Genomic DNA, 12,216 nt, shown 5'->3' with positions numbered 1-12,216 from the left:
CCAAAACAGCACCAACCACACCAGACACCTACACGGCTGTACACTTCCCAGTCTCAACTGTCAGACTATTACTTCACCTCCAGGCTCGAAGTAGCATTGCTCTCAAATAATGAAGAACTAAGCATCACTTGGGTCACCTTAGGTGGAGTGGTTATAGAGGCGTTGCTCCAGCCCCAGCAGCCTGAGGCCGGGCTAGCCCAGACTTCAAGGACAGAGTGGAATCCAGTGAGCAGGGGCAGGATAACACAACGCCACCATGTGCAGAGCAGGTGGGCCAGGAAGGAGTCACTTAGGTAAGGTCTTCTCAAAACTCCACCCTTACTTTTCTATTCCGCATATTCACAATAAAATGTGCCGTTTAGTGTGCAGTTTGAAGTGTTTTGACAATCACATAACTGCTACAAGTGATTCAGGATATTTTCATCACCCTCAAAGTTCCCGTGCACCCTGTGCTGTCCAACCCCACCCAGGGCCCCCGCCCTGGCGATCACGGATAGGACTTATACAAATGGGATGGCTCAGCAGGCGTCCTTCATGCCTGGCTTCTGGCACCTGAGCAGTGCTTTTGAAATTCACACACGGGCTTCACTGCAGCACAGCACACCTCTTGCCACTGCTGAGCAGCATCTGCCGCGTGGCTCTGCCAAATGATACCCTATCTATTCACCAGCTGATGGGCATCTCGGTTGTTTCCAGTTTAGAGTGACTATGAATAAAAGTGCTTCGAACATTCATATATAGCGTTTGGAAGAACTGCTAGGTCAGAAGGCATATGGACAGTTAACTTGATAAGAAATTACCAAGCTGTTTCCGAAAGCATCTGTACTGTTTTGCAACCCTACTAGCTGTATGCAAGCTCTAGTTGCTTCACCTTCTCGCCACCCTCGTTACTGTCAGTCTTTTGCATCCTGCCCGTTCTGGCGGGTATGTGGTGATATCAGCATTCCCTCAGGACTCATGATTTGGGGCACCTCTTCATATGCTTCCTGGGCATTCACATACCTTCTTCAGTGAAGGATCTTCAAATATTTTGCATGCAATCCCTTTTTGGAACATCAGGTTGTCTCATGATTGAGATGTATGAGCTCTTTATATATCCTGGGAACAAGTCTTTTATCAGATATTAGTAGCCCTGTGCATGAATCCATGCGCCAGTAGCTCGCTGCCGCCCTCCTGTAGCTCTCCACCTGCTGCCCCGCCCTCCTGTAGCTCCCCCTGCCCCCCATAGCTTGCTGCCCTGCCCCTTCCTGTATGTAGCTCTCCGCAGCCCACTTGTAGCTCGCAGCCCACTTGTAGCTCGCTGTCCCACCCTCCTGTTGATCAGTGATCCGGTCATTACGCTGTTGGTTGTTATATAACAACATTTTGCATATAATATCTTTATAATATAGGATAAGTTTTAATAATGTTTTCTTCCAGCCTGTGGCTTTTCGTTTTATTCTTTTACCAGAAGCTTTTACTTTTTACAAAATCCATCAACTTTTTTCTTTGATGGTTAGGACTCTTTAATACCATTTAAGGAATCATTACTGTGCCCAAGGACACAAAGACTATCCCTGAGTTTACTTCTAGAAGTTCATGTCTACAACCCACTTCAAATTCACCTCCACACAGCGGGAGAACAGGACCAAGGTTCTGTCTTCACTGAGCACGGCCCACTGGACAGTGCCACTTGTTGAGAGACTTTTCTTTCCCTGGAAGCCTCTGGCACCTTCGTGGGCAGTCAGCTGCCCACAGATGTGTGGCCCCACTGGACCTTCGCTCTTCCCATTCCTATCCATGTGTCAGTCTTATACCGTCGTCATTACTGTAGCTTACAGTAATTCTTGACATCAGGCAGCCTTTCAACTTTCTTACTTTTCAAAATTGCCTGGCTATTCTATGTCCCCCACAATTCCATATATGTCAGTTAGAAATGGCATGTAAATTTCTAAGAAAGCCATCTGGGTACTGGTGGCATCATGTGGGAGCCATAGATCAATCTGGAGGGAACTCACATTTGAACAAACCAAGCCTTCTGCTTCATGAACATGTTAGGTCTCACCATCAATTTAGGTCTGCTTTAAATTCACTCAGCAATATTTTATAGTTTTCAATGTAAAGGTCTTGCAAATGTTTGTTAAATTTATCTGTAGGCACTATAAATACTTTTTTTTCTTAATTTCAACTTCCAAATGATCATTGTGATTGGGAGTACACATTTTTTGTGTATCAACTTTGTATCCTACACACTTGCTAAAATCACCTATTAATTTCAGCATTTTTGTGGCTCCCTTGGAATTTTCTGCACAGGCAACCATTCGTCTACCAATCAAGGCAGTCTTCTTTCTTCTTTCTAATCTGTGTCCTTTATTTCTTTTTCTTGTCGTTTTGTACTGCTAGCGCCTTCAGTTCAATGCTGAGCAGGAAGTATTCGTCTTTATGATGCTGCGTTTTTGGTGGCTACTTTTTGCAGGTTAAGAAAGTTACCCTCTATTCCTTATTTGCAAGAGTTTTTATCATAAACAGATGTTGAATTTTGTCAAATCTGGTAATGTGTGAAAACTTCCATGAGTACAGAGTCAGAGGGAGAATGGGCCCCAGGGCAGCAGTTCAGAGCATCACTTAATTTACAGATGCGCCAATGACACGCTCAGTCACAGCTGACCTGGTCTAATGCTCTCGCCTCTCAGTGTCTAGACTGGTGCGTTTTAGAGCTACACTCTGGTAGGAATGAGCTGAAGCAACACCTGAAAGTTGAGAGGAGAGAAGACACAGGGGTTAGGGCCTCTATGCAGCTCCCGCGAAAGGGCCAACCGAGGGCGCTCAGGCCTTTGTGAGGCACCAGGCCTCTAGTTCAAGGCAAGCTCTACTGCAGTGCTGGGGGAGGGTGGTCAAATAGCCAGAACTCATTACTCACTTGCCACTAAGACTGTCATTCTTTATGAACATACGTGAAAAAAGGGACTCCTTGAAGATTTTCAAAGACTACATCAATTTGGTAGTGGTGCTTTATCGAGCTGATAAGCCCAGCTTTGAATTTTTGGTCAGTTTTTGAATACTAGGATTTTTAAAATTAGGATGTGTGTGTGTGTGTGTGTGTTTAATTCAACAAAGTCCAAAAGTCCCTTAAAACAACAGGACAAGAAAAAGCAACCCCCATGGGAGAAGGCTGACCTGGGAGGTGAGGGTGATGCTTGGCTGCGACTGTAGGAGGTTGGCTTGGCTTTGCTGAGGTAGTTGCGTTAAAAGATTTTGCGCTTGCAGGAGACCTGTTAAAACACAACACATTATGCCAGGAACATCAGGACTACTTAGAACTCATAGCAAAAAGAATATGACCGTGAGATGGATATTTCCAACTGATCTCCTGATAGTCTTACTGGTCTTACTAAAGTTCAATCTTGCTAATGTGACTTGGGCAAGGAGATATGAAACATCAGACTAAGATGGCCTGTCTTTAGTGTAACCTGAATAACCCTCTAATTGGCCAGTTCTTTACTTTCGGGTGGAATGGATGAAAGTGAAGTAGTCTAAATGGAAGCAGACTGACATTCCCAAGAGCTCAATCTCTCACCCAGAACCCTTCACCAACAACCAGAGAATTGTCTAGTTCATGAAGGGAGCAGACTACCCTTTAAATGTAACAGGCATTTACGTAACAAAAGTTTTTGGAGTGAATGGTCAAGAAAAAAGGCTAAGCAACAGCAATGATGAGGAACCACCCACCCAGACACCCTCTGCACTGATGCCATTAACCAGCTTTACAAACACGATGAACTTGATTGTTGATACAATATTCACCACTAAGCAGCGGTGAAGACAGTTTTTATCGTTTACAAATTGTGTACACCTTCTAATATAACACCCTCTCCTTCTCAAACCTTAAAAGAAACCAAATGATTGTTAGAAGCATATACTTGAATGCTTGGCCTACATTCTTTGACTACACTTCCAGGAAAAACTACCAAAACACCAGAAGCAATTTATCCAATTTATGTTCAGCGTTGAGAGATTTCATTTAGACTTTTGGCCCAACTCTTGGTTCCTCCTTGGTGATTACAGAAATGATGGCAGGGAAGGATGACCTTCAATATTGTGGTACGCGTGAAAAAAATATTCTTCTTAACATGAACACTGAGTTCAAAGGCCAATAAAATTTAAGGAGAACATTGTTCTAATGCAGGGATCCTCAAACTTTTTAAACAGGGGGCCAGTTCACTGTCCCTCAGACTGTTGGAGGGCCGGACTATAGTTTAAAAAAAAACTAGTCGGCTGCTAAGCAACAGGCAGCGGCGGCAAAAACACCCGGCGGGCTGGATAAATGTTTTCGGTGGGCCGCATGTGGCCCGCGGGCCGTAGTTTGAGGACCCCTGTTCTAATGGGCAGTTTCAGGGCTGCTTTCCCTGCAAGTGGACGGCTGTGATGGGCTCACCCTGCTGGCCCTGGGGCGTCTGTGAGATGATGAACTGTGCTGGCTGCAGGTTGGTGGTTGGATGCACCAGCACAAACTGCTGCAGGTTGAGATTCTGCTGCTGAAGTTGCTGTAGTTGTTGCAGATCCTAAAGCATTCGAATGAAAACACGGTTGGAGAGGGAGATAAAAGTTTGCTTATTCGTAACATTCTCAGATGAGGCGTTCTATCCCAACCCAATCAGGCAACACTTCTCACTCATGCATGACGCATGCTCCAGTGCGTCCACAATGCGGAAGAAACGGAGCTCCTACAAGGACTATATTTGTTGGCAGATGTTGTGTTATGACTTACAATGAGCCTAATTTTCAATGGTTATTTCCAATTCCCACAATAAATGGTTAAAGGTGTGCTTTAACATGTAGAGACCAACATGGGTTTTAAAAATCAAGTGGATTTTAAAAATCAAATGAGAAAAGAATTTGAGTTTTTAAATAGTTAACTGATTTTTTCTCTGAAGTAAAAATTGAGAGTGCTATCTGAATTTGCATAAACAAATTTAAAAATCTATAGGGATTTATGAAATTTGGCACCAGCTCATTGAACTCAACTGAGAAATCACTGTGAAACATTACGTTATCCATACAAAAATCTGATCGATAATATCTTATCTTATTAAAATAATGTCAACACAGGGTGTCACAGCTCAGGCACTAACAACATGTTTTTGTTGATCAAGGAAGTGGTCAAAATAAAAATGTCATCTTGATAAAGATTGTATATAAAAGCCAAAAAAGTTAGTCTGACATCTATTCCCTACTCTTGTAGTTGTTTCTTTGTGCTGTCTAGTCACACCCCCGCTCCCTTTCAGTGCATTTCCAAGGCCTCTCTGGGGGATGAACACAGCTGTCCAGGACCAGGCTCATAACAATCTTCATAGACCTCACTGCCCTGCCTACCCCTTCTCTCTTCTTCTCCTTGAGATGAAGGATTTCATTCACCTTCCCTCCTTGGTGGTACTGTCTATGCCTCTTAAATGCATTTTTATTATCTCTGATACTTGGCTCCAAAATGTGAAAAATGAAACCAAACAATGTCCTACCACAGTTCTGCCCAAGCTCCTTGACTACAGCAGGCGCCTCACTGGCTCGCACATGGGCAGCATCCACTGCAGCACCAGACAGAACCAGGCTGCAGCCAGTGGCTAATGAGACACAGTGACCAACCCCTTGCTTCAAAAACATGCCAGCTAACTACTCAAGACCTGTCACTTAATACAGTCTGTTATTCAAACAATCACTTATGTGTTTATAATATCAACTCAAGCAAACAAATGTATTATCACTTGTAGTGGTAAGGAAGGCTACCACTTACCTCACTGATTGAGAGCTCCTGAGCCTGCAAGAGCCCCACTAACAATCAGAAAGTGAATTCCTGATTAAAGAAAAACTGCCCTTCTGATCCTCATGCCCTGCCCCGGCTCCGAGACTGTCCCTCACTTCCTGCCCCGGCTCTGAGACTGCTCCTCTCCCTGCTCCGGCTGTGAGATTGTTCCTCTCCCTGCCCCGGCTCTGAGAGCTACTCACTCACCTGTGCGATCTGTATGGGCTGAGACAGCGGGATCTGCGTCATGGGAGTGGCGGCGGAGGCAGAGATGGTGGCCCCGGCAGCACTGTGCTGTTGGCTGGCGGAGTGCTGCTGTACCGCAGCAGCCAGCAGCTGTGCCTGTGCCTGCGCCTGCTGCAGGAGCAACTGCTGCTGGGCTGGCGTCAAAGTGAGCTAAACAAAATTAGGACAAACAATTGGAAAGAATTAAAGAAGAAGGGCCCCTAATTCAAGTCAACTGCTCTGAAGGAGGTAACTCAAGTGGTATTAGACCTTAGCTACCAACTTCACGTGGTTAGCATGAGACTAAAATGTTCATCAGTGATCAAGCTACCATTACCAGCAGAACATTTAAATGAAAATGGTGGACCTCACTCTGGACTTAAATCATTCAAGCTTGTCCAGGGCCCTAGGTTTCAAGCAAAATAGTAGTAAACTAGTAAGCAAGAAGAAAAAGAATCAACACAGGCTATGAAAAGAAATGTATACCCAACAGAGCAGCAAGTGGGCAGTCAGATGAATGAGGACCACGTAAGCTGCATCTGACATAGGACGGGCTGATAAGGCCCAGCTGCTCCCCACTAGCATGAATCCTGCCCTAGTCTGTCATTTCCATTATGGCTGAAGATATGACTAAAGAATTATGAGCTCCATTTGTTTCTTTTCTGAGTCTCCCTGCAGCCCCCTCCCTCCAACAGTCTCTTCTGTTATTGAAAGCAATGGGTCTGCAACTTTCCATCCCCTTTCCCACACGTTATCTCTGTGAAACAGGTGGTGACAGCCCCTCTCTCTACATGCAAATAATTTCAGATGCAGGTTTAACAGAGGCTCCAGCCATATAAACCTGGAATCCCAAATGTCCCTCACTATTATAGAAACTCCTCACCCAAAGCAAAAACTCAACCAGTAGCAGAGGAAATATATTCAGAGCAGATTTAAACTTGCTTTCACAATGCAACTTATTTCAGGCTGCATTAAAGCAGTGAGCTCCTCCTTCCTTTTGATGCCACGCGCTGATCAAAGGAAAAGGAATACTATCATATTCTGAAGAGCAAGGACTGCCACTTGGCGCACACCTCCTCCTAAAGCAGTGATGGCGAACCTTTTGAGCTCGGCGTGCTAGCATTTTGAAAAACCCTAACTTAACTCTGGTGCCATGTCACATATAGAAATTTTTTGCTATTTGCAACCATAGTAAAACAAAGACTTATATTTTTTATATTTATTTTATATATTTAAATGCCATTTAACAAAGAAAAATCAACCAAAAAAATGAGTTCGCGTGTCACCTCTGACACGCATGTCATAAGTTCGCCATCACTGTCCTAAAGGGTCCGATACAACCTGTCTGTGCCTTAGAGACAGAATCCGAATCAAACGATTCAAAAGTCAGATTCCCTTCCAGATATGTTTATAGAGGTTTCATATAATATATGAATATGTACTCATCTCTACTAATGGGATTTTGTAAACAATTTTGCAATAATTCTTAAAAGAGCTTTCTACTGCCAAAACATACTTAAAGGAAATGAAGGACATACAAAATTTTGTGGGTTGATGTGACATTAATTAATAAATAACTCTTCCTTACTACTCCTTAATACCCCACCTCCTCCCCCAAAAACAATACGAGAAATTTTCAGCATTAGAAAAATATTTTTAAATATTTTTATTGATTTCAGAGAGAAAGGGAGAGGGAGAGAGAGAAACATTAATGATGAGAGAGAATCATTGATCGGCTGCCTCCTGCACACCCCCAAATGGTAATTGAACCTGCAACCCGGACATGTGCCCTGACCAGAATTGAGCCGTAACCTCCTGGTTCATAGGCTGATCACTGAGCCATGCCTGCCAGGCTGGAAAAATACAGTGGGGCCTTGACTTACGAGTGTCCCGACTAACGAGTTTTTTGAGATATGAGCCCTCTCTCGGCCGATTTTTTGCTTTGAGTTGCGAGCTAAAATTCGGGTTACGAGCCAGCTTCAGATACCCCACCGCTAGATGGCGCAGCGAACGTCACAGTGAACACCACAACATCAGCCCAGCATCACGTGTTTCACTCGTTCACTTTTTGATTTGACATACGAGTAATCTGAGTTACGAGCTCCGTCACAGAACGAATTAAACTCATAAGTCAAGGCCCCACTGTATTTTAAATGGTGTCTTAGAGCAAAGACAGCTGAAAAGTTAAAAGCTCAATATATTCACATAGGCCAACTTATCCTATATAACAAAAGCCTATAATGCAAATTGACTGAACGGCAGAACAACCAGCGGAATGACTGGTCGCTATGACGTGCACTGACGACCAGGGGGCAGACACTCAATAAAGGAGTTGCCCCAAACCTGCAGGCCCCAAGCCAGCCAAGGCAGATGCCAGCGGGGGCCCCTGATCATCTCGCCAGTCACCCTACAGATCGGCCCTGATCTCTGGCCAGGCCTAGGGACCCTACCTGTGCATGAATTTCATGCACCAGGCCTCTAGTTGCCAATAAAAATAAATGACATTTATTGAATACTACATGCCCAGCACTGTTCTATGAGTTTTACATACAGTATTACCCTTAGTCTTTATCGCAATACTGTGGCATGGGCATTATCAACATCTGCATTTAAGCAAAGGAACACTGAGCCACGGGGAGATGGCATAATTAGCCCAGACAGTAAACTGAGAGCCAGAATTTGAGACCAGAGGCTTAATTTTAGAACATCACACTGTAACTTAAATGTTCTTTTATAGGCATTACTAGTGACCCGGTGCACAAAATTTGTGCACATTAAAAGGGAATCAATTAGAGGAAATATTTTAATATTGCTATTTGCCCTTTCTCTATAATAGAAGTATCAGAGATGAAAGAAAATTAGTAAAATGTATATGAAAATCTTCCTCTTGTCAGAGTCTGGGGCATGCCATGGGAACCAGAGTCAAGTCCTCACCCACCCATGCGTGCCTCGAAATTGCGGGAGACCCAGACCCGGCTGGCCCCACCCCCATCAAGCCCCACCAGGTGGGGGGGGTGGGGGGTGCGGCCTGAGGTCCCCTGTCAAGCCCCACCAGGTGGGGGCGCAGCCTCAGGTTCCTGCTAATTGTTCATTAAGGGAACTCAGCCTCCACTGTGGGTGCAGCAATCTTGTGTTATGGAATCCCTGCCTCCACTGTGGGCCCAGCCATTTTGACTGTTACTGTGTGACAGTCAATATGCATATGCCCTCTTTATTAGATAGGATTCCCTTCTTTAACTTCTGCTCTGCAATGATGTCATAATGCAAATGGTCACTACTATTCATCAATGCAAGGGTCTCACCCACTGGACAATGATTCCACCGCATGACGAAGCAACAGTGGAAACATGGGTTTAGAAACGCTGTCAGTTTATCCCAAGCATCTGCAATTGTAGAAAATATACATAATGGTGCTAGGCCCAGCCCCGTTACTGCCTGCTACAGCAGAGTCCTAATCAACAGCTGGCCAATGGCAGTCTGGCACAGAGCGTCTATTACGATGCTCCCAGAAAACTTACCCCGGTTATCTGCCCTCCAGCCAGCATGAGCTGGGTCTGCGGGATGGCTGCCTGCACGGAAGGCTGCTGGGAAGGCTGGCTTGGCTGCTGGGAATCCCCCGATTCTTCATTAGATTTAGACTGAAGGTGGGAGGGGGTAAAGAGATTTCAAATTGTTCATTAAAAGAAATGCACTTATAACTCCATATTTCAAGAATTATTTAAAACATGAACTTATTCAGTCATGAGTTTTCTGGTTTCATTCTTTTCCTTTCTTATAAATCTGTGTATTTTCCTGATTTTGCATATTAAGTTTATAGATTTTTTTTGTTCCATTGCCAGCAAAGTTGTATTATAATTTTTAAGAAGAAAAAATAATTTGGTCCAACACAAACCGGCGAAATTCACCGTAACCCTCCCCTCTGGGAAGGGATGGGGAGCGCACTCTGCACCCTCTATGGGAGGGCTTCCCGCCCCACATTCCGAAGGGCCTTTGCTGGGCAGTCTGGCCTTACTCCCACGCAGAGCGTGACTGCCTGGCCCACAGAACTTCCTTTAATATCTAGAGAACTTTAACCTAGCATCGCCCATCAAGTCACACCGCAGCTTAGACGGAAACACTGCCCTCAGGAGGGAGAGAACTCAGTCCTGGAGAGGCACTGAGAAAATATTTTATGTTAAATTAACACTGGTTATATAGAGCATTGAAATGTTGCATAGATTTGCATATTTCCCACCACCTGTTTTGGGGACTACAGCAAGGCTAATTAACATAGAGGCTCTGATTAATTCTGCCAGTCAGTGAGGTAATTACAGTGCAGGACTGTAAACACATGGCACTGGAGACACAGCCTGTTTGCCAACATCTCTCTAAGGGATGAAAGTTTACCATGGCAACCCAGGCGATTTTCCACCTCCTCTCCCTCACAAAGGGAGGTTGCACTATCTCCCTCTCTTTTCCCTCCTTGTTTCCATGTAGGCCCATATTCCACTGGGTCGCATGGAATGCTCAACCCGAGGTCTTGAGTCATTAGCAACACTGAAACCAATCTTCCAGAAACTGTGTCCCCTCTTGGCTCTTAGTTACCAAAACACGGTAATGAAAAGAAACAGCAGGTTGATTGAAATATTAAGGCGTCATGCCTAATACTTGAACTTGGCATGCCTTTGCCATATGATTCACAGCAGCAATGTAGCCAGATTTAAGTTTTGTTTTAAACTTGTGACTGACTGAAGCACATCAATATCTATAAACAGGTTCCCTTACAATCCTCAGAATCATAACATTTCTGAGCACAGAGGAACCCTGGCAATCCTCTCAGTTATCCACTTAACGGCAGATCAAAATACATGAACCCCAGAGGTTAAGTGACTTGCTAAAGGTCACACAGCTAGCAGGAACAGAATGAGACTCAAGACGGCTCTCAGTCCTGGACAGTTCCTCTGCACTAGAGTGTTTCTCTAAGATATGACGATGAGCAACAGAAAGACAGTTGGAAACAGAAGGACATTTATGACGTTATTTGGTTGGTGTTTAGGGATGCACTACAGCTGCATAACTTGGAAACGTTTTTCCTGGACTTACACAGAAAACTTTTGAAAACTGACTTTTCTTGATCGCTTTTGGTCATTCACAGTAGCAGCATCGTGTAAAATCCATCTTCATTAGTGGCAATGATTACCTCTATTTCAGGGGTTCCCGTGGGCCACATGCAAATACAAATATTGTATTTGTTCCCATTTTGTTTTTTTACTTCAAAATAAGATATGTGCAGTGTGCATAGGAATGTGTTCATAGTTTTTTTTTAAACTATAGTCCGGCCCTCCAACGGTCTGAGGGACAGTGAACTGGCCCCCTGTTTAAAAAGTTTGAGGACCCCTGGTCTATTTGGATCTTCATGAGAATCAGTAATACAAAAAGGGTACTGCTCCAAAGTATTTCATATTATAAAATTACTAGAGGCCAGGTGCACAAAAATTTGTGCACTCGGGGGGGAAGGGGGTCCCTCAGCCCGGCCTATGCCCTCTAGCAGTCTGGGACCCCTCGGGAGATAACGACCTGCTGGCTTAGGCCTGCTCCCGGGTGGCAGAGGGCAGGCCCAATCCCTAGGTGCAGCCCCTGGTCGGGCTCAGAGCAGGGCCGATTGGGGAGTTGGGGTGCCGCCCCTGTCATGCACAGAGCAGGGCAGATTGGGAAGTTGCAATGCCACCCTCAGTCAAGCTCAGGGTAGGGCCGATTGGGGGGTTGGGGCACCGCCCCCTGTCACACTCAAGGCAGGGTCGATGGGGAGGTTGCGGCGCCACCCCGTCACGCACAGAGCAGGGCCAATCAGGGGGTTGGGGCACTGCCCCCTGTCACTCACAGAGCAGGGCCCATCAGGGGGGTTGGGGCTCTGTACCCTGTCACGCACAGAGCAGGGCCAATCAGGGGGTTGAGGAGCTCCCCCTGTCACGCACAGAGCAGGGCCGATCAGGGGGTTGAGGAGCTCCCCCCTGTCACGCACAGAGTAGGGCCAATAGGGGAGTTGGGGCACCACCCCCTGTCACACACAGAGCAGGGCGGATCAGGGGGGTTGGGGCTCCGTACCCTGTCACACACAGAGCAGGGCTGATCAGGGGGTTGAGGAGCTCCCCACTGTCACTCACAGAGCAGGGCCCATCAGGGGGTTGGGGCGCTGCCCTCTATCACCCACAGAGCAGGGCCGATCAGGGGGTTGG

The 12,216-nt window shown here is 45.6% G+C and overlaps 1 protein-coding gene across 5 annotated transcripts in view; it reads right to left on the bottom strand.

The window, feature by feature from the left end:
* The window catches only part of POU2F1 (POU class 2 homeobox 1), a 138,595-nt gene that overhangs the window by 27,673 nt on the left and 98,706 nt on the right, over positions 1-12,216 (bottom strand). For all 5 annotated transcript variants that reach the window (XM_059673981.1, XM_059673979.1, XM_059673980.1 and 2 more), the window contains 4 exons: positions 9,520-9,639; positions 5,984-6,172; positions 4,415-4,541; positions 3,157-3,251 (listed from right to left, as the gene is read on the bottom strand). In XM_059673981.1, the coding sequence (XP_059529964.1) occupies positions 3,157-3,251; positions 4,415-4,541; positions 5,984-6,172; positions 9,520-9,639 (531 nt within the window). The remainder of the gene's footprint in view (positions 1-3,156; positions 3,252-4,414; positions 4,542-5,983; positions 6,173-9,519; positions 9,640-12,216) is intronic.

Source organism: Myotis daubentonii, chromosome 18, assembly GCF_963259705.1.
Source record: "Myotis daubentonii chromosome 18, mMyoDau2.1, whole genome shotgun sequence".
NCBI classification, from domain to species: domain Eukaryota; kingdom Metazoa; phylum Chordata; class Mammalia; order Chiroptera; family Vespertilionidae; genus Myotis; species Myotis daubentonii.
Note: the sequence above shows the minus strand (reverse complement) of the source record. Positions and strands in the feature narration are given on the sequence as shown.